The 23289-nt window shown below is 35.1% G+C and overlaps 1 protein-coding gene across 4 annotated transcripts in view; it reads right to left on the bottom strand.

The window, feature by feature from the left end:
• Positions 1-23289, bottom strand: part of SMAD4 (SMAD family member 4) — a 57400-nt gene that overhangs the window by 19587 nt on the left and 14524 nt on the right. For 3 of the 4 annotated variants that reach the window (XR_014251630.1, XM_082416610.1, XM_082416611.1), the window contains exons 2-8: positions 22030-22406; positions 20980-21154; positions 20523-20552; positions 15620-15832; positions 12484-12603; positions 12273-12389; positions 10792-10845 (exon numbers count right to left, since the gene is read on the bottom strand). Coding sequence is in view for 3 of the 4 variants with exons in the window: in XM_082416610.1 (XP_082272736.1) it covers positions 10792-10845; positions 12273-12389; positions 12484-12603; positions 15620-15832; positions 20523-20552; positions 20980-21154; positions 22030-22278 (958 nt within the window). In the remaining variant the exon portion in view is untranslated. The remainder of the gene's footprint in view (positions 1-10791; positions 10846-12272; positions 12390-12483; positions 12604-15619; positions 15833-20522; positions 20553-20979; positions 21155-22029; positions 22407-23289) is intronic. The other variant, XM_082416612.1, reaches the window with a different exon arrangement.

Below are 23289 nucleotides of genomic sequence, written 5' to 3' on the forward strand. Positions count from 1 at the left end.
GGTCTTACATTTAGGTCTCTAATCCATTTTGAGTTTATTTTTGTGTATGGTGTTAGGGAGTGTTCTAATTTCATTCTTTTACATGTAGCTGTCCAGTTTTCGCAGCACCACTTATTGAAGAGACTATCTTTTCTCCATTGTATATCCTTGCCTCCTTTGTCATGGATTAGTTGACCATAGGTGCGTGGGTTTGCCTCTGGGCTTTCTATCTTGTTCCATTGATCTCTGTTTCGGTTTTTGTGCCAGTACCATATTGTCTTGATTACTGAAGCTTTGTAGTATAGCCTGAAGTCAGGAAGTCTGATTCCTCCAGCTCCGTTTTTTTCCCTCAAGACTCCTTTGGCTATTCGGGGTCTTTTGTGATTCCATACAAATTTTAAGATTTTTTGTTCTAGTTCTGCAAAAAATGCCATCGGTAATTTGATAGGGATTGCATTGAATCTCTAGATTGCTTTGGGTAGTAGAGTCATCTTCACAATATTGATTCTTCCAATCCAAGAACATGGTATATCTGTCCATCTGTTGGTATCATCTTTAATTTCTTTCATCAGTGTCTTATACTTTTCTGCATACAGGTCTTTCGTCTCCCTAGGTAGGTTTATTCCTAGGTATTTTATTTTTTTTGTTGCAATGGTAAATGGGAGTGTTTCCTTAATTTCTCTTTCAGATTTTTCATCATTAGTGTATAGGAATGCAAGAGATTTCTGTGCATTAATTTTGTATCCTGCAACTTTACCAAATCCATTGATTAGCTCTAGTAGTTTTCTGATAGCATCTTTGGGATTCTCTACGTATAGTATCATGTCATCTGCAAACAGTGATAGTTTTACTTCTTCTTTTCCAAGCTGTATTCCTTTTACTTCTCTTTCTTGTCTGATTGTGGCGGCCAGGACTTCCAAAACTATGTTGAATAATAGTGATGAGAGTGGACATCCCTGTCTTCTTCCTGATCTTAGAGGAAATGCATTCACTTTTTCACCACTGAGAATGTTTGCTGTGGGTTTGTCGTATATGGCCTTTATTTTGTTGAGGTAGGTTCCCTCTATGCCCACTTTCTGGGGAGTTTTTATCATAAATAGGTGTTGAATTTTGTCAAAAGCTTTTTCTGCATCTATTGAGATGATCATATGGTTTTTATTCTTCAATTTGTTAATATGGTGTATCACACTGATTGATTTGCATATATTGAAGATTCCTTGCGTCCCTGGGATAAATCCCACTTGATCATGGTGTATGATCCTTTTAATGTGTTGTTGGATTCTGTTTGCTAGTATTTTGTTGAGGATTTTTGCATCTATATTCATCAGTGGTATCGGTCTGTAATTTTCTTTTTTTGTAGTATCTTTGTCTGGTTTTGGTATCAGGGTGATGGTGGCCTCACAGAATGAGTTTGGGAGTGTTCCTTCCTCTGCAATTTTTTGGAAGAGTTTGAGAAGGATAGGTGTTAGCTCTTCTCTAAACGTTTGATAGAATTAACCTGTGAAGCCATCTGGTCCTGGACTTGTTTGTTGGGAGATTTTTAATCACAGTTTCAATTTCATTACTTGTGATTGGTCTGTTCATATTTTCTATTTCTTTCTGGTTCAGTCTTGGAAGGTTATACCTTTCTAAGAATTTGTCCATTTCTTCCAGGTTGTCCATTTTATTAGCATGGAGTTGCTTGCAGTAGTCTCTTAGGATGCTTTGTATTTCTGTGGTGTCTGTTGTAACTTCTCCTTTTTCATTTCTAATTTTATTGATTTGAGTCCTCTCCCTCTTCTTGATGAGTCTGGCTAAAGGTTTATCAATTTTGTTTATCTTCTCAAAGAACCAGCTTTTAGCTTTATTGATTTTTGCTATTGTTTTCTTTGTTTCTCTTTCATTTATTTCTGCTCTGATCTTTATGATTTCTTTCCTTCTACTAACTTTGGGTTTTGTTTGTTCTTCTTTCTCTAGTTCCTTTAGGTGTAAGGTTAGATTGTTTATTTGAGATGTTTGTTGTTTCTTGAGGTAGGATTGTATTGCTATAAACTTCCCTCTCAGAACTGCTTTTGCTGCATCCCATAGGTTTTGGACCGTCGTGTTTTCATTGTCATTTGTCTCTAGGTATTTTTTGATTTCCTCTTTGATTTCTTCAGTGATCTCTTGGTTATTTAATAACATATTGTTTAGCTTCCATGTGTCTGTGTTTCTTACGTTTTTTTCCCTGTAACTGATTTCTAATCTCATAGCGTTGTGGTCAGAAAAGATGCTTGATATGATCTCAATATTCTTAAATTTACTGAGGCTTGATTTGTGACCCAAGATGTGATCTACCCTGGAGAGTGTTCCGTGCGCACTTGAGAAGAAAGTGTAATCTGCTGTTTTGGGATGGAATGTCCTAAAAATATCAATTAAATCTATCTGCTCTACTGTGTCATTTAAAGCTTGTGTTTCCTTATTAATTTTCTGTTTGGATGATCTGTCCATTGGTGTAAGTGAGGTGTTAAAGTCCCCCACTATTATTGTGTTACTGTCGATTTCCTCTTTTAGAGCTGTCAGCAGTTGCCTTATGTACTGAGGTGCTCCTATGTTGGGTGCATATATAATTGTTATATCTTCTTCTTGGACTGACCCCTTGATCATTCTGTAGTGTCCTTCCTTGTCTCTTGTAACCTTCTTTACTTTAAAGTCCATTTTATCTGATATGAGTATTGCTACTCCAGCTTTCTTTTGATTGCCATTTGCATGGAATATCTTTTTCCATCCCCTCACTTTCAGTCTGTATGTGTCCCTAGGTCTGAAGTGGGTCTCTTGTAGACAGCATATAGATGGTTCTTGTTTTTGTATCCATTCAGCGAGCCTGTGTCTTTTGGTTGGAGCATTTAATCCTTTCACGTTTAAGGTAATTATCGATATGTATGTTCCTAATACCATTTTCTTAATTGTTTTGGGTTTGTTTTTGTAGGTCCTTTTCTTCTCTTGTGTTTCCCACTTAGAGAATTTCCTTTAGCATTTGTTGTAGAGCTGGTTTGGTGGTGCTGAATTCTCTTCGCTTTTGCTTGTCTGTAAAGCTTTTGATTTCTCCATCAAATCTGAATGAGATCCTTGCTGGGTAGAGTAATCCTGGTTGTAGGTTCTTCCCTTTCATCACTTTAAATATGTCATGCCACTCCCTTCCGGCTTGTAGAGTTTCTGCTGAGAAATCAGCTGTTAACGTTATGGGAGTTCCCTTGTATGTTGTCATGTTTCCCTTGCTGCTTTCAATAATTTTTCTTTCTCTTTAATTTTTGCCAATTTGATTACTATGTGTCTCAGTGTGTTTCTCCTTGGGCTTATCCTGTATGGGACTCTCTGCACTTCCTTGACTTGGGTGGCTATTTCCTTTCCCATGTTAGGGAAGTTTTCAACTATATCTCTTCAAATATTTTCTCGGGTCCTTTCTCTCTCTCTTCTCCTTCTGGGACCCCTATAGTGAGAATGTTGCTGCATTTAATGTTGTCCCAGAGGTCTCTTAGGCTGCCTTCATTTCTTTTCATTCTTTTTTTAAAATTCTGTTCTGTAGCCGTAAATTCCACCATTCTGTCTTCCAGGTCACTTATCCGTTCTTCTGCTTCAGTTATTCTGCTATTGACTCCTTCTAGTGTATTTTTCACTTCAGTTATTGTATTGTTCATCTCTGTTTGTCTGGTCTTTAATTCTTCTAGGTCTTTGTTAAACATTTCTTACATCTTCTCGATCTTTGCCTCCATTCTTTTTCCGAGGTCCTGGATCATCTTCACTATCATTATTCTGAATTCTTTTTCTGGAAGGTTGCCTATCTCCACTTCATTTAGTTGTTTTTCTAGGGTTTTATCTTGTTCCTTCATCTGGTACATAGACGAGATGAAAAGGCAGAGGGCTGTCTTTCTGTGAATGTGGTTTTAGTTCCACAGGCTGCAGGATTGTAGTTCTTCTTGCTTCTTGCTTCTGCTGTCTACAATTGGTTTTTAAACCTTTATTGGAGTATAATTGCTTTACAATGGTGTGCTAGTTTCTGCTGTATAGCAAAGTGAATCAGCTATACATATACATACATCCCCATATCTCCTCCCTCTTGTGTCTCCCTCCTACCCTCCCTATCCCACCCCTCTAGGTGGTCAGAAAGCACCAAGCTGATCTCCCTGTGCTATGCGGCTGCTTCCCACTAGCTATCTATTTTACATTTGGTAGTGTACATATGTCCATGCCACTCTCTCACTTCGTCCCAGCTTACCCTTCCCCCTCCCCGTGTCCTCAAGTCCATTCTCTATGTCTGTGTCTTTATTCCTGTCCTGCCCCTAGGTTCTTCAGAACCATTTTTTTTTTTAGATTCCATATATATGTGTTAGCATACGGTATTTGTTTTTCTCTTTCTGACTTAGTTCACTCTGTATGACAGTCTCTAGGTCCATCCACCTCACTACACATAACTCAAACTACTACAATTTTAACTCTGAAAATGTGTTTAATGTATTCATTTGAACTAGAATAAATGATTTTAAATAACTGAGGAAAAGAGAGCCACTACTAGGTTTGGTTTGCAAATATAGCTGATCAAGTATTTCTAATTTTTGTTTGAATACAGTTATTACATAGAGCCCACATACATGCAGATTATTTGATTTTCCTTTTTTAAATAACAGGTATTTATGGGGTACATAAGAATCACTGTAGGCACACACAGCAGTAAACAAGGCAGCTACTGTCCTATTTTCATGGAGGTGCAGAGGCAGACAAGTAAGCAAATAAATGAACAAGATAACTCAGGTAATGATAAACACTGTGAAGAAAATAAAACAGGGTATGGGACAGAAGATGACTGGAAAGGTACTTCAGACTAGACAGTAGGGGCACATCCTATCTGAAAAAGTCAGACCTGAAAGACCATGTATCTATGTGGAGACTGAATGAACATCTCAAGAGGAAAGCAAATGCAAAAGCCCTAGAGCAGAAAGGGGTCTGACATAAGGGGGGAAAAAAGGCCAGTGCCATTTATTAGAGATTGAAAGTTTTCTATGATAAACCAATTATTTATCTGCATCTCACTGTGCCATTTATGAACTTTGGCTGACCTAGAACTTTCAACAATATGAAAAGATACTCAGAATGACAAAAAAAAATACATTTTTTCAAACCTCCCAAAAGATGTTAAAATGAAGTATGATTAATGCTTAAAATATATTAAAAACAAAAATCCTGTAAAGTCTATGTATCCAATTGCTTTTCAGAATGTTGTCAAGGAAAAAAGTACTTTCCAATGAAGTATTAATAAAAGAGACCACATGAAAACTGGGTGATTCAAAAACTTAATAATTCAAATGTTTTGCCATACAGAACAACCAACTAATCACAAACACTCCTTTAAATATTTTTATTATCATGAGAACATGAAAACTAGCGATATACTGAAGTGCCTTCTTAAAAAGCTAGTTCTGAAATATTTATGCAGCTGTTCCTTACAGTAAAGTTCTTTATTAAAGGCATCACATTATGCTATGGACAAGAAGGTTCAGCCAACACAACAGGCAGGTATACTGGCTGAAGCAAAAACTAAAGAGGCTGTTTAAGACAAGATAACAATTACCCAATGTTTTGGCAGCAATAAACAGTAACAGCACTTTAAAAAGGTCTTTAAACAATCAGCCCAAACAGTAAATTTGGTTACAAACAATATCCTGAAGTCACGAATGTTTTCAACGCTGGTTAAAAAAATGAGATCCAAGTACATGCATTTCCTAGTTCATACTGAAGAACACTATTTACAAGTAAAGTTCCATGGCAAGCAATCTTTTTTCCAAGAGAGTCAACTGAGGGGGAAAAGGGGAGCTGTATAATCCCCATGTTTAAATACAAAAAATAACTTTTATCATCATAAATTGCAACATCTGCAACTACACTTAAACATTATGTTATTATTTCCCAGTCACCAAAGGGGTTTTTGTTTGCCTAATATTTCAGACACCATACAACAATGATGGTTACATAAAGCTGCATTTGGCAAGCTCTGAATATAAAAAAGAAAGTGACATCAGAGTTGCACTATGTACCAGGGATGAAAAATGACCATCTAATTAAAAGGATTATTAAGGCCCAGGAAAGCAGGAGCAAGGGGGTTACTATCTGTGAGGAGAGACAGGGCTAGAGGTAACGTAATAGGTAATCCAGAGAAGTTAGTGGTGTTGGGATACAAAATACCCCGTGAAAACCTTTTCTAGTCCACTCTAAATTTGCTATACAACCAGGAGGGAACACTCTTATTTTTAAAACAGGAGAAGGTAATAGGAAACACTCATTAAGCCTTTCTGGATCTCTCTGTGCTCTTTTGCTCCAAGGACCAAATGCCACATAAGTGACAAGTCTGCAGCCTCTCAAAACTAGTATCAACAGCAAGACAGAATTTACTCATTTCCAAGAGAGCTTTCTTAACGTCCCAACTCATTTGAAAGGGAGTGGGATTGTTATGTGCTTGCTGACGTTGCTATTTTTAGTTTCTTGTTCCTTAAATTAGTGAGGTTGAACTGGTCCCATGAAGTCTATGGGCTGCTTGCTCATCACTGACCAGAGGAAAGGTTTTGACAGACGAGTTAAGAACATGAATTTCTTTTAATATAAAAACTCAGCTAAATATTTTTTGTAATGAGAAAACGTATTACAAAGCACAGCTTTATCAAAAAATTGTTATTCAATTATAATAGAAAATGTAAGTCTCCAAGGCATTATCTTTAATTTCTGAAACAAGAGTCATTCAAGAAAAAGTTAGAAATTTCGTTGAAGCATCTAAATGACTCATTATGAAGTATTCCTTTTATTATTTATATCTGAATGAGATGTCCTATGAGAATCTTTCATGAACAAATAAAGGTACTCTCTTAAATGGTAGTTAGTTCCAAAGTACTAGAACACAACCTGAATTTGAAAATCTGTGAATTCTGTATTCATTTATCAGTGACCAAAACGACCTCAAAGACGCTGAGGAAACTCTTCGCTTTAATTTGCAATCAATATTTAATTTAATGAATATATCTCAGCTTTACAAAAAAGCAAAAGAGTGTTAGTCCATAAAAAGAAATGATTAAAAATGAAATGATTAACTTTTTCCAAAAATATTTTTCAACTTAGTTATCGAAGCCCAGAAATCACCAAGTATATGTCCTGTCTGAAATCTTTTATACCAAGGTAAAGACCAATACTAATTTTTTTTCACTTTCAACAATTTATATTACTTATATTTCCTAAGACATACATGCAATTATATTCAAAAACACTTTCTCAAAATAGATATACTATATATTATTGATGATTTTTAATTATTAAAAATATTTTACATATTCAGAGATATGCATATTTCCCAACTATACAGTCCTAAGTCAGTGGTAGAATATTTTAGCAGGTCTTAATCAAATCTTAAAGGGTTGCATTAACCATACACCTAATACAAAATATTTTTACTTTGGTTTCCTTTTCTATTTGTTCATGAAACAAGGATAGCAGATCTTGTAAACTACTAACTAGGGTTTACAAAGTACTAGATAGCAGGGGACACGAGGGATTAGGGAATGCTTCTTCACAACAGTGGTGTACTTGAGCTGGACTTTAAAAGAGGTCACCACACTTAAGAGGGTAGGGGTGTGAGGTATGGGCATCAAGATGGCCCCAATGATTCTCACCTCCTGATATTCACATCCTTGTATAGTCCCCTCTCCACAAAACAGGATCTTACAAAAATGAAGATGTGATTTAAGAGGTTAAGTCTTAAAAGACCCCAAGGTTCTGTCTTGCTTTTTCTTGATCACTCAACTTTGAAGGAAGCAAGCTGCCATGTGAAGACACTCAAGAAACTCTACAGAGAGGTCCATGCAGAAAGAAACTGGAGCTTCCTGCCCACAATACCACTAACTTGCCAGGTATGTGGTAAGCCACCCTGAAAGTGAATTCTCCAACCCCAGAAAAGCTTTCAGATGGTGGCAGCCTGAGCCAACAACTTGACTGCAAGCTCAAGAGACTATGAGCCAGAGCAGACAACAGACAACTAATACAGAGTATACAACATAGCTGGCAGAGAACACCATGCACAAAAAAAGTACAGAGGGATGATATAGTGAAGCAAGCTTGGGTAAGCAGTTCAGGATGGTTAAAGTATGAAGAGATGAAGCTAGAGAAGTATGCAGGGTCCCGGATCAGAGATTCTTTACTGCCCAGCTAAGGAATTTGGACTTTATCCTATAGGCTAAGCAATAAGTAGGGAAGTCAGTGCAAGTTCTTCAACAGAGAAATAACATAACTAGATTCAAATTTTAAAAGAAATACTGAGTAGCAGTAGAGATTAAATGGTACGGAGGATGGCACTATGACTGGAAGCTGTCCCATTAGGGAGACCAGTCGGCATATTCTCTTACCAGTGCAAGAGGAGAAATGAAGAACAGCTGTGAGGTAGAACTCTTCTGGGGCCCATCCGTATTCAGTCAGAGAGTTCACAGCCAGCTGGGTTCCAACAAGCTGATTCCATTTAATGGTACAGGCGCAGAGCTGACCCCTCCCACAACCACGTGGACAAAGACCTTTCAGTATCATCCTCGCCATTAAGTCACTTCCCGTTCTACTCAAAAACAGAGGCTTTAATGCCAGTGCAGGGTCCTACAGATGCATATCCTCAAAACTACTGAATGCTATTCCGTAACCACCAAGAGCTGTTAGGCCTCAACATGAGTTCTACCGTGAGAATGAAGTAAATCCATCAAGAGGCCAAAGCAATTGCTGAATCCAAAACGGAGTCCAAATAACTAGCTAAATGCCACCATTCCCAACCCCACTCCACCATTCATCCACGGTAGATCTTTCTTCAGAGCCCTGATTATCCCTACTCCTGTGGACCACCTTCTGCCAAGCCATATGAACATTGAGAACCACATCCCCCGATTTGCCAGGGGTCCCCTACTGATTCTCAATGATGCTGCCTTGAAGCCAGCAAAATTCTCATTCTTAAGACTCTAGATTTCCCTCTTTTAACACAATATATTTATTAACACGAATTAAGATACTGATACAATGATTTCATCTATATAATTTCAAAAAGCAGTAAAACCAAACTACTGGATTGTTTAGGGATGCATTCATCGTTTTCAAAGAGCAAAAAAATAAAATCCATAAAAAGCAGGATAGTGGTTATCTCTGCAGGAGGAGATGAAAAGTTTTTCACTGAGACAAAATGCATGGGGAGGGAATATTTCTGGGGGTGCTGCAATGTTTTAATTTTCAGTCTGGGTGTTGGTTACACACGTGTTGGCTTTAATGTTATTCATCAGACTGTATGTATACTGGTTTTATGTACCTTCTGTTTATTACATTTCTTAATAAAAATGTTTATAGAAAGGCAAGACCCCTTGACCCACAAAAAATGTTTAAAACAAAAATATGCAAATAACATACAGAAAATCCACTTAAGTGGATAATTTAACTAGTAATATGTATGATTTAAAAATATGTATGTTAAAAAATGCAAACATGTAACTAGTAAATATGTATCGTTAAAAAATATTTCTGTCCCACCAGCATTTTTCTCCTTATCAAAACAAATATTTGCCTCCCAAATCAGTAAAAGTTAATTAAAGTATCACATCTTCCACTGGTGAGCATGATAAAACTGGTTCTCATACTCTGATGTGATCACTAAAGCAATGTGGCCTTTTGATCCAGAAATTCTTCAAATCCCCGAAACTGAAATATGAGAAGAATTATAAGCATAAAGATCTTACCCTCAATGTTTTTTTTTCTTTAAGAGCTAGAAGAAAAGTTAGAACCAACATAAATAATAAATAGCAGAACAATGTTTAAGAAAATTATGTATCTATTTGAGGAACTATAAGTTACTCTTTAAATTGACCATTATGGTTACTGTAGTTATATTTAAAAAAAATCTTCAATGGAAATATATACTGAAATATTTATGTATCAAATGATTATATAGTATTTCCATCAAAATAATAGGTAAGGATATGAAAAGTAGGTGAGGGTATAAATGAAACAAGATTGGCCATTAGTTGATAATAGCTGAAACTGAGGAATGAGTACAATGAGGAGGATTTTCTGTATTGGTATTTGGTATATGTTGAAATTCTCCATAATAAAATTTTTGTAAAACTAGGGGGAAAATTAAGGTGATGAACTGAAATTATATAGCTGCATCTTTCTAAGCTAAGAAAAACAGATATGATAGGATGGAGGGAAGAAAAGCAAATCAAAATCCACTGTTTATGTTAAGAAGCCTTCAATATTTTCTTTTATCTCCAAACTTTGTTTTATTACTTCTATAGTTTACTTAGCTATTTGATCTACTCTTTTGAACATAATTTAGTGCAAATAGTTTCTGAATTCCAGTTAACCAGAGATTCCTGAATCTATCTTCTAAGACAGATACAGTGAATTATTTTTCTGTTCAGCATCTACTTCAGATTCTTCCTGGCTTTTTAAGCTACAGTTTTACAGCTGTTCTATTTTGAAACCTAGTTTCTTCTATTGCATATTTATGTATTACATGCATCTTAAAACCGGCATTTTGGTACTTTATATTTTAGCCGAAAATGCAGTTCTTGTCTTTTCTTTCAGAGACAGTTAAAAAGAATCAAATATGTACAGTTTATGTGTGCTTATATTGGTTACTCATAAACTGTTGATTAACTAATGCCATAATGAGTATTGTACTTATCTGAAAAGTTAAGTTACTCTGCAGTTATATTAAAACCTCTCTGTGTATATGTGTTTCAATTGCCATAAAGAAAAGCTAAATGTAGGGAATTCATTTTGAAATACACTTACCAGGATGGTTAGAAATGGGAGGCTGGAATGCAAGCTCATTGTGAACTGGCGGCCCTAAAGAAAAGACAATAAAAATCCCATTTTCATTTATTAAAAGTTTTCCAATGCTGAAACTTTTAATAAACCTTAAATATAACTATCATACCTTAGGAACTGTTTAGATCAAGCTTATGTAATGTCTAAGAACTTAAAAGCTTAGTTTACCTTATAATTATAATAAGCAACTACTCTTGAATTACTTTTGTAGCTATTTAATAGCCAACATTTTAGTGCTGTATGCCAACTGTTAAACAATTTACTATAGTTGTACATGCAAAATTTAATGTAATTATAAATTATCCATGTAATACAGTACAATTCATAATGTAATATATAATAAGAATTCAAATTGTTAGGTCCATTTTAAAACAAGTGTTTATGGTTTATTAAATTAAGAATATTTACAAAATGGCACAGTAGCTAACATAACTGAGAGATTATTATGTGTTAAGACATGTGCTAAACACCTCACATGAATTATTACATTTACTTCTTACAACATCCCTTGAGATAGATACTACTATTACTACCCTTAAAGTTTAGGGAGGTTAAATAACTTGCCAGTGGTCACACAGCCAGTTAAGGGTCCAAACTCAGCACCCTTAACAACTATGCTGGCCCAGGCAGCCATTAAAAATTACATTCTCTTAAGACATGGAAAAATAGTAACATAACTGTAAAAAAGCAGGGTACAACAACATAGTCACAGTCTGATGTCCTCCTCCCCCCAAATTTATATATATACCCGACTATATGACTGGAAGGAAAAATGTGACAAAATATTAGATATCTCTGGGTAGTAGGATTCTGGATAATTTTTATTTTCTTATTTACTCCTCTGTGTATTTTCCAAGTTTTCTTTGGTATTATTAAACTTATAATGGAGGAAAAGGGATTTAATATATATGAAAGATTTATACTCTTTATTTTACTAGGCCAAATGAATAATGTTCCTATTCTGCCTGAAACTACAAGCTATGGTTATCAGTAGGGTATCCCTCCCAATCAAGCCTGCACAGAGTAGAGGAATGACAGATTCAACATCTGAGTGTCTATGGTATGCTGAACTCTGTGGTGAGAGAAACCTTGAGATCTTGACACTCAAGGAGTTTCAATCCACTTAGGGTGGATATACAGATACACGTGAGATCTAAGAACGTACACAAAACAAACAAGCAAATGAATGGCAATCAATGTGGTGTTAATGAAATATCAGCAACAAAGAAATAAAAGTATTTTGCAAATATCAATCCTCTAAAACAAAGGTATGATAACATAACTATGAAAAATAAAACTGTTTACAAAAAATACTGAAAAGCACTAATCATTTAATGAAACTAAATTGTAAGATGAATAAAAGATGTAAAAACATTTTTTAAAAAATAGAAAGCAAACAAAGCTCTCAAAAAGAAAAGGCCCTTACAACAGACACAAGAGCTTACAGTAATGTCCGGGATGGGGCGGCAGAGGCGGGTGGTGCTGAAGGTGGCCGTTTTGGTGGTGAGGCAAATTAGGTGTGTATGGTGCAGTTCTACTTCCAGTCCAGGTGGTAGTGCTGTCTAAAAATTAAGGCCCACATGGATTAATTTGCTTTTATAAACTCTGCCTATTGTTTCTCAACTATTTAGAAGATTTTAAAAAGCATATACATACTATGATGGTAAGTAGCTGGCTGACCAGTAAATCCATTCTGCTGCTGTCCTGGCTGAGGCCCTGAAGCTATCTGCAACAATCCTTCACTATGGCTGCCTGCCAGTATACCGGCAGGCTGACCTAGAGGAACAAGAAGACATTAATATGGTACATTTATAGAGGTAATCCTATGGTTTTATACAGTAAATGAAGGATCAATTATATCTGATAGTCACAATTATAAAGATGAGCAAAAAGTGGAATTCACCCATGGCCTATACAATAAAAAACCCTACAGTCATCTACAAAGGCAAACCTTAACTTGAAGAAGTTCAAAATTATTCTATCTTTAAGTAATATCTAGCTAATTTTATTGGCCCATTTCTTCACAAATATTCTTCAAATGCCAGCAAAACCGCACTATAGGTCTAGCCTATCATAATAACTTCTTCAGAAGCACATCAGCTCACTCCCAGCCACTCCATCTAGCTCTGGACCTTTCTGACTAGGACTCCAAAAGTCCAGGCTCAAGAAAATGTTGAAAACTGGAAAGTTCATTATTATCAGCACTGGTACTGGTAATGGCAGAATGCTAGAGGGTGATCAAAGAAAAGGAGAGCAGGCAAATATTTTAAATGGAATGTGATGGGTAAGGTGGGAAAGTTAAAAAAAAAAAAAAAGGTAAGCTCCACTGTCCAATCAACACAGCATCTGCTAGTTAAAACAAAACAAAACAAAAAATCAGTCTATTTTGAAATTTTTTCATGTGCTTTTAAAAATCAAGAATTGCCTCTAAGAACACTATCATACTCCTGGATTCACAAGAAATTAGTTGCTCTCTCTGTATGTAATATACCAGGAGAACTATTCTATTCAAAACCATTCTAAGAAATTGCTTACATTTTTAAGGCTTTATTTTTTGTACAGAAAAAGCTTAATTTCTTCAAGCAAGTATTAATTAAGTCAACTGTGATCTCACTTGGAAAGCAATGAAATTCCATAATTGTTATTTGTTAGTGGCATTACCTCAATCTTTTCTCATCTATATGGGAGTATAATCAGATAGAAGAGAGTAAATGACACCATTGCTCGAATATGCAATGAACAGCTCAAAGTATCAAGAAAAAGGAACATTTTTCTCCTCTCTACAACTCACATTTCCTTAAGGCTAAGATTATAAAATTAAAAGCTAAAGAGACTACTTCAATACTCCCTAAATTATTTTTTTTTAAGATGATGTTTTCAGCTACCATCCTATTCATCCCCCTCAAATTTCTGCAGGTTATCTTTAAAGGTTACTTACATTTTTACTCTTGCTTTTTAACAACTGTACATGTTACATACTCTTAGCTATCTTACAAAAATTGTCACTATGCAGAAGAAATTAAATTATTTTAATTTACTACAGATATTTAGAAAGAAACCCTGAAGATATTCAGGTACCAAATGAACATAAAGTGGGCTTAGCATAAAGCCCACTGCAGTTATCTGTACTGAGTATTTCCATTACACAATTCCAAGTACATAAAATGAAATTAAACAACTAAATCAGCTCATGTAGTCTTCCAATTCCCCTATTTTAGTCCAATTTCTTTTCTTTCTTCTAATTTTATCAATACACTTTTTGAGATCTAAGGAAACATTCTGCAACAAATTCTAAAACTTACGGTAATCATAACTCATTGTGAAAATATATCCAAAAAACACCAAGACAAAATTATCCACATTTCATTCATATCACTTTATTTGATCTTGAATAGGACTCGGCCCCAGGGAACGTAACAGTTAAAATGAAGTCACTTTAGCAAGCATCAACAAAGGCATGCAAATTCAACCTCCAGGTAGTATCAACAGAGGTTAAGCGGCACTAATCTATGCTCAAGTGGCTGTAAGTACCTTCTTTTATTCTCCTTCCCTACCCACTGTTTGTCAACTATATTCCCAAATTGGTGAATAAAGAGTAGACAGATAACAGAAGCACCAAGTGGTTAAAGGTTCATGTTCTAAAGTATGTGTTTAACCTATATGGCCCACTTGGAATATGCTGTCTATAGTGAGACTGTCATCTCATGTAGCAAATCCAAAAGATACTGTTTGAAGAGGTAAAATGAATTAAAGAGGGGGAAATTTGGTATACTTTATTTGAAACTCAGTTGTAGAAATCAGTCCTCCATTTATTTCAAAGATCAACTTTCTATGTTGAATCTGATCTGATATTAAAGTAAACAGAATAATGCTTCCTTTGATATCAACTAACAAAGTATCAGTCCAGATCTATCAACAATTCACTGCTGATGTGGGCTTAGATACAATCTCCTTAGCAAGCAGGTACAAATAACACAATACAAATGCCAAGACCCTGTTCTGTGATTAATTTAAAAACAAAAAAAAGGCCACTCAACTTGCCAAGTTGAAAACTGTCCAACCTTTGGTGGCTATGAAAATAAGGTCATTATTTCCTTAACCAGGCCCCAAGAAAAGCTGAACCTAATAGCACTCTGCCTCCATGACATGGCAGAGAAGGTGAGTACCTCTTTAATGGGAAGAATCTTTTGAAAATAGACTTGTTAGAAAAAAAATAAAGTTAGATACACAGAATTTAGCTTTATTTCAAAGTTGACTAAAATACTTAACATCTATCTTGAGGGTTATATGTTACAAACAAATTTGTCAAGATTCCTTTCTCTAAGTCTGCACAATTGGAGACTGAGATGACTATTATAAAGTAATATTCTGCCAGTAAAGCAAAATAAAAATACTGATTAGAGGAAAGCTTGCAATTCCATTAACACAGATTTTTATAAACCTCTTGGTTCAAAACTACTTGCTGGTAACTTAAATATTTCTCTAAAATAAATCTGAAAACTTAAGAGACTTCTTACTTCTGCATGTAATAAGGTACAAATTACACCATTAATTTAAATCATTACTTAAATTCCAAGTGACTATACATCAACATAAGAACATTTAAATAAATTACAAACACCATTTTTTTCCAGGACAACTCAAACACCTATTTAATGCTTGTTTACCTATGAAAGATACCATAGTAATTTTAATTTTCACTTACTTGGAGGTTTCCTCCAAGTGGCTACCTATAAATATTTAATGGTTAGGAAAATTTATCTTGCTGACTACATGTGACTCTACAACTCACTTGTGGAAGCCACAGGAATGTTGGGAAAGTTGGTGGTGCTGGTAGCGTTAGACTCAGATGGGGCTAAGAGAGCTGGGGCGCTGTAGGTCTCCGTCGATGCACGATTACTTGGTGGATGCTGGATGGTTTGAATTGAATGCCCTTCAGTGGATAATGATGGTTGTCCCTCAAAGTCATGAACATATTCATCCTTCACCAACATACTAGGTGGAGCTATACAGAAAAGCAAACATATTTTAAAATCTTATAAGCCTCTATTCCCAGAAAAAAAAGTCTTATAACTAATATAACAACACCTAAAATCAACTATAGTGTATATCAGTCTAACTCAGAATTTTCTCGTACTATTTTTAAAGCATACTATTCTATCAGCAAAAGCTATTTATTTAGAGGTAGTGGCATCAGATCAATCTGACTGACTCCTTGAAATCTGAGGTAGACTATATTCCAACAACCTCCAGCAATGGTCCTAAAGAGGTATTTTTAGTTTCTTGATTAATAATCTAAAAGTAATAATCACCTTAAATACACAACATAAAGTAGACAAAAAATCAAGTGGCTGGGGAAAATATTTACCTAGTTAAGACGACCAAATTGAGATCAAATAATTACTTTTTTAAATCTTTTTGCTAATTTCACGGTGTAAAAATATGAGTGGGATCTGACAGCTATCCAATTCCAGATCTAGAATTACTGTTAAGTAACATATTCTTTGAAAGTGAAGTATACTGAATGTCCCCTAAAGGATTAGAATGAGCAGAAAAATCCCAACTGGTAAGTCAAACTGAAATTTCCTTCTAGAAACCCAATCCAAATAATGATGTTTGATAAATATGTAGTGTGAAAAAACTCGATAAACAACATCTTTCACCCACGTGGTTACACCTTAATAAGCAAAGCCAGGCTCTAGCTGATATAACACCTTTTCTTGAACAAACCAGGGAATAGTTAGTTGGCTTTGTTGTGAGGAAAAAAAGGAAAATTGAAACTGCATTTATAATAATCAATGGTTCTCTGCCCAGAACCTCCCCACTTCTTTTTAGGCTATAGTTTTGGGGTTTGCTTTTTATCTTTAGCAAACAACGCTTTACTGCATCTAAACTAACACTACCCTAGAATTTTATAATCCGTTGAACTCTAACACTAGGTTCTTTTCTTAGAGCAGTTAACAGTCCACAAAAAGACATTCTCTTTTCATTGAGAATCAGCATATAATGCTCCTTATCTTTCTCTATGTTAATCTTTGAAAAAATCCATTACACATAAATAGTAACTAGTTACACAGCTACTTTTTTATTAAACTGAGAATATTTCAAAGAGGTAAGAATAATCTATTGTTCAGATTTCCACATACAATCTCTTAAAGGGCTTTTTCATGCATCAAAAGTAATGAAGACATTGATATTTTTAAGACTCATAAATTTCACTACGAAGAGTTTCTCTTTAGAAAATTCTATGGAAACAGATAACCAAAAGGAGCTCAACATATCATTATATGTCAGTAAAAAAAGTGGATCTAACCACTCACCACTAATGTTGGCCAAATTATAAAAATGCAAAGAAAAAATCATTTGGGACATAAAGTGGGTATGACTGTATTTATTCAATTTTTAAAAACTTATACTCTTCAACAAAGTCCTATGATTTTCTGCATATAGATCCTGACATCTCTATTAAATTCTTGGAAATTTTAGGGTTCTTTGCTGTTTATAGTGATTGGGATCTTTTTACCAAGATACTGGTATTGCTAGTACATAAGGAGAAAGTTACTGATTTGAGGATATAGCTGGTCAACTTGATACTCATTATTTCTGCTTTTCAGTTGACGCTTTGGCTTAATGGGCAATCATAACAACTGAATTCTGGGCATTCCCTGGTGGTCCAGTGCTTAGGACTCGGTGCTTTCACTGCTGTGGCCCGGGTTCAATCAATCCCCGGTCAGGAACTAAGATCCCACAAGCCACATGATGCAGCACCACTCCCCCCCGACCAAAAAAGAAAGATTTGAAAATAACAACTGAATTCTGCTTTTAAACAGTTATGCCTCATAACTTTTTCTTGCCTAATACGTTGGTTAAACCTTCCCAAGTGTAAGTCTGGGACTTCTACCAGTCTACAGGTCTCTTTAATCAAATAACTTAAAACATAAGTTTCTTAGGTAAAACTGGGTATCAACAAGGATAGATGTCTGCAATATACTTTTGCCAAGAGAAAAAAAGTAGGTTATAAAACACTACTGTACACTATGATCATACTCATGTTTAAAAAATCATATAAGTAAAAAAGCAAGGTCCAGTACAGTGCACAATATGCTTTTTGTGTAAGAAAGAAGGGAAATAATACATGTATTTTTGCACAAAGAAACCCTGGAAGGAAACACCAGAAACTAATAAAAGTGATTACCTGAGGTAGGGGGGAATGGGGACAGGGGTGGGAGCACTTCTTTTCACTGTATACCTTTTTATAGTATTTTGATTTATGGACCATGTATTGCCTATTCAAAAAAATAAGATTAAAAAAAACATATAGTATATATTTTTAAAGTCCAGGAAACAGACACCAAACTATTAAGTATTTCTCTTTATGGACTAGCATTCAACAAATTAATTCACTGAAAAAATATTTATTGAGCACCTATGTTCCAGGTACTGTTCTAGCACTTGGGATACAACAGTAAACAAAAGAAAGATCACTGCCCTCACAGAGCTTACAGTCTTCTATGATATTTTTCTATTGTTTAAATATCTAGTAGTGAGCACAAATTACTCCAGCCCCTCCTAGCTGTCTAATCTTGGGGAAGTCCCTTGATCTCTCCAGGCACCAGTCTCTACATCTGATAAAATGTAAATAATGCCACCTACCATGTAGGAGTATTATAAGAATGATGACACAATATTTGTAAATTATTTTGACACAAAATAAATACTTAGAAAGTGTTAGCTATTATGATTTAACCATACCCTTAGAGCGGTCATACGTGTATATAGAGATTGTAAAATGTTCTGTGAGGAGTAAAGAACACATAGCAGACAGAAAAGCTGAAGACACTGAGCTCATCCTAGGTCTCTGCTCTTTATTACCACCAGCAAGCAGGTCACAGCTTGTCTGATGGTACTGTCACTGTCCTATTTACCTTTTCTTTCCTCCACTAGACTATGAGCTCCCTCAAGTGGAAAAAACATACTTTATTTATCTTATCGTCCCTGGAACCTAACACAGTACCAGGCAATACATGCTCATTAAATATTTGTTTAAATCAACACACAAGTCAATGTGGTCATGGAAAGTTTCATGAGAGAGATGAGACAGGCTGGAAATGATTACCACCAAGATCCCAACTCAAAAGTGAAGGAATTATCCCATTTGCTTAACTTTTAACTACCTGGCCTTATATTATTTCTTTGTCCAAATCTAAAAGGCCCTGTGAGAAACACCTGTTGTTTTCTGAGGAAAGAAGCCACTGAAGCCAGCCTTTACAAAGCCACCACTAGGGGGATCCATAAGGCTGAATATAGGGCTAGAGCAACTAAAGGGGCTATCAACCCACACAAGCCCATCAATAAGAGGTACTCATAACAGCAGTATTTTAGGACAGGAAGCAGTGTAATGAGTCTTCAGAATCAGATCTCCTCACAACCACACCCCCCGAGGAAGATTCTGATATAGTTATCACTACAGCTGCCCAACCCCTAACACCCACTGAGCTAAAAGCTTTCATTCTCCAAAAACATAGATGGAGAATGGTGAAGATCTGAAGAGTGTTTACTTTCAAAAAGAGGTGATATGATATCAACGTCTGTGCGGTGAAGAGACTGGGCTTTACCCAATCAATCTTAAAGCTACCCTTCTCAGACCACCACAACAGCTTCCCTTATCAGCCCACTGTTCTCAGAAACCAACTAACCCTTAACAAGTATTAAAAGGCACTAGAGTCTTCCTTTATTATTACTGACATGGAAGAGAAGTGGAGAATAAAAACAAGTAGACTTCCATGCTCTTCCTAAATTTTAAGGTCAGATGATATTTCTGACCCACCTCTTAAGATTCTGCAACGAAAGAGGTGCTGAGCCACTAATTTGCCTTCAAAACAATGGCACACCTACTAAGATGACAGTGACTCTTTTATCAGAATTTCTCTGCAAATTAATTAGTTCTTACAGAAATTTCAGTTCATTAACATGTTCCAAGAAACAGAGCTAAAGTTTTAACAGACCTCTGTCCTCAAATATTAGACACAAAAAACACCTCCCATATGTTACATTTCCGCACCTCAAAACACTCTCTCCTTTTAAAAATAGGATTAGAACATCTGTGATTGGCAGATACTTTAAAGTAGCCTTGTTTTATTTACTCAAAATGTAACAAGACTGAAAAAAATTAATATAGTACACAATTTTAAGTCCTTCATAAAATTACCATTCATAAAAATAAGTTAGGCTGAAATGAAGAAAAATGAGAATTTTGGTGTTTTTAAACTATATTACACATGATTCGAAATTATCAAACAGAGGTTATTTATACCCATTTAAATTAAAATAAATACTTTGAGGATTTTCAAAAAAATAAAAATAAAAAAATAAACTGGCTCTGTGAGATTTTCTTCCAAAATAGCCAGTTTTTACCAATTCAAAAACTATTCTTCTTTTGTATGTTTTATGTTCCCCTATCACATTTTTTAGACTACTTTCGGTCATAAACAGCAGTTCAAAGCCAAAGAGCCAACAGCCTATTTAAATCCAGTTTTAAATGCTGATGCATGCCCCCCGCAAATCTACATTTCCAAAGCAGTAAGTTTTTTTCTTGTCAATGTTACCAGCACCCACACAAACTAGTTCTAGGTCAATAAAGAATAAAGAGGATGGGATAAAAGAAAAGAGAAAGTTACAAGAAACGAATTACCTACCATTACTCTGCAGTGTTAATCCTGAGAGATCTTAAATTTTTAAAGAGGAAAAGAAAATAAAACATTAATCATTAACATGAAAATAATTTCCATTATATTTAAAATAACAGAATGTAAATTTAAGCCAGGGATTCAAAACTTCCATGAACCATTTCAATTCAAGAATAGTAGTATAAATGCTATCTAACAATGCATAAATGCTTTCCATCTTATTTTTCAAAAACAATGTTCTAAATGGGCAAAATACCAACTATGCATACTTAGTTTTGGCAGTCAAAATACAAGTTTGTTCTGAATTCAAATTTAAATATTTGTATTTCATTAAAAATGTCTGATTCTTTAACCTTAGCTGAAGTCCTGGGCTATCTCCAAATTTGTAATTTAACTTAGAAAAATTAAAACACTATTGAGATCTTTTCCCTTTGTGCTTCTAAGCATAAAAGCAAAGTCTACTTACCAATTCCAGGTGATACAACTCGTTCATAGTGATATGGATTCACACAGACACTATCACATTTTAAGTCAAATGCATACTGACAATATTTAACATGTTTTAATTCGTTTTTGTGAAGATCAGGCCACCTCCAGAGACGGGCATAGATCACATGAGGAAATCCTTTCCGACCAGCCACCTAAGAAAAATAAATGACCATTTATTGAGCATCAGTTATACAGCACATGATATACAAGACACTTTATATGTTCTCATTTAATCCTTACAGTCCTACAAAGTCAGTATTATAATCCACATTTCTTAAATGAGAAAAACTAAAGCTCAAAATAACTTACTTGGTCATGGTCACAAAGCAATAAACATAGGTATGATTTCAAGGCTTATGCTCAGGTTTTAAAAATGCAAAAAAAAGTACGAGTTTGAAGAAGAAACCATGCCTAAAATCTAGAAAGAAACATTTTAAATCTAACAATATAAGCTCTCTATATGTTTCTTTAAAAATATTAAATACAGGAGATGTATTATGTAGTTCTATATGAAAAATCTGATCAGTGAAAATAAAAGGTAAAGAAAATTTGTAAATGTAAGTTTTTAACTCCGCAAGTATTAAAAATATGCTTGAATTCTTCTGGATTGTTTTTCATATGTAAAGTACCGAACATACAATATCAGATTTCTAAATTATAAAAGAACTGAGTATAACTCAGTTTTTTAAATGTGCATATAATACCAAAAAAAAAAAGGATACAAGGATGAATACCTAGTTACTAAAGATGTGGCTTTTCTTCTGATTTTTATTTTTATTTTCCAAATTTTCTACACAGAACATTTTTTTTCAGTCAAAACATTTAAAAAGTTTTAAGCTATATCTCTGTTGTATGGAAGATACATTCTTCCATGTGTTCCCATAATATGTACTGGTACAGGATGTACTATGATATCTAAAGAGACAGAGCAAGCATTAGATTTCCCATAGTAACTTAAGAGGAAACAAGAATTTGTAAAAATCTGCCACTACAGAAGATACAGAAAAGCCTCTAGAACAAGACTAACCTGAAGCCTTCCATCCAATGTTCTCTGTATAGTAACACATTTGCTAGGGTGAGCTCCATTTGTAGTTATAGCTGTTATTAAAGAATCCAATTCATCTTTTTTCTCCTTCAGTTTCTTTACCAAACTTTCAATTGCTCTTTTTGCAAATGTTTCACTCTCTCCACCTTGTCTATGGCACATCAAACTATGTACAATGCTCAGACAGGCATCATTACTTGTTGGTGTATTCGTAATAGACATATTGTCCATTTGTTAGTTATTTCTTTTAAATCAAATATGTTTCCAATTTCCGGAGCAATTTTGATCTTTTGGAGGCAGTGAAAAACAACAGCTAATGTTGCAATGAAAATTATTAGACATGTGGTATTCAGGATAACCTAAAAAAAAAAATGAGACACAGATATTAGAACACATTTCACAAACTAGATTCAATTTCTTGGGAAAAGATGGAATTGCTCCAGTTAAGTCAAAGACTGAATGGACATAATTAAAATGTGGTGCTTAGCATTTTAAATGACTTAATTAAACTGTTGCTGTTTTTGACATTCCCAAAATGTTAAAGTTAGGCCTTCTCATTATTATAGAGGTATGTTCAATCAAGTCTTGTCGACTGTACTACACCCTAAAGTAAAATCTTAACACAACTTCTTAAAAAGATTACTTATGAAGACCAGCACTTTAAAATATTCTTGATCAACAACTAGCTAAACCTAGAAGTCTATCACTACACATGAAAAATTCACCATCACCTGGTACCAAATGCTGTTTATCAGTTAACAACACACAACTTTGTTATAAGAGGCCACTGACAACAATAAAAAAATGAATAATTTTTAAATGGGCAAAGGATTCTAATACTCATTTCTCCAAAGAAGAATGGCCAATAAGCACATGAAAGGTACTCAGTATCATTAGTCATTACTGAATTGCAAATCGAAACTACAAAGAGATACCACTTCACATCCACATTTTGGATAAATCAAAAGAATAGACAAAAAGCATTGGCGAGGGACTTCCCTGGTGGTCCAGTGGTTAAGAATCTGTCTTGCAATGCAGGGGACACCAGTTCGATCCCTGGTCGGGGAACTAAGATCCCACATGCTACTGGGCAACTAAGCCTGCACACCACAACTAGAGAGCTCAAGTGCCACAACTACAGAGACCACACGCTCTGGAGCCCGCACCACAGCTAGAGAAGCCCGCACGCCACAACAAAAAGCCCACTCACTGCAACGAAAGATCCCACGTGCCGCAACTAAG

Source organism: Balaenoptera physalus (genome assembly GCF_965194825.1).
Source record: "Balaenoptera physalus genome assembly, chromosome: 12".
Lineage (NCBI taxonomy): Eukaryota > Metazoa > Chordata > Mammalia > Artiodactyla > Balaenopteridae > Balaenoptera > Balaenoptera physalus.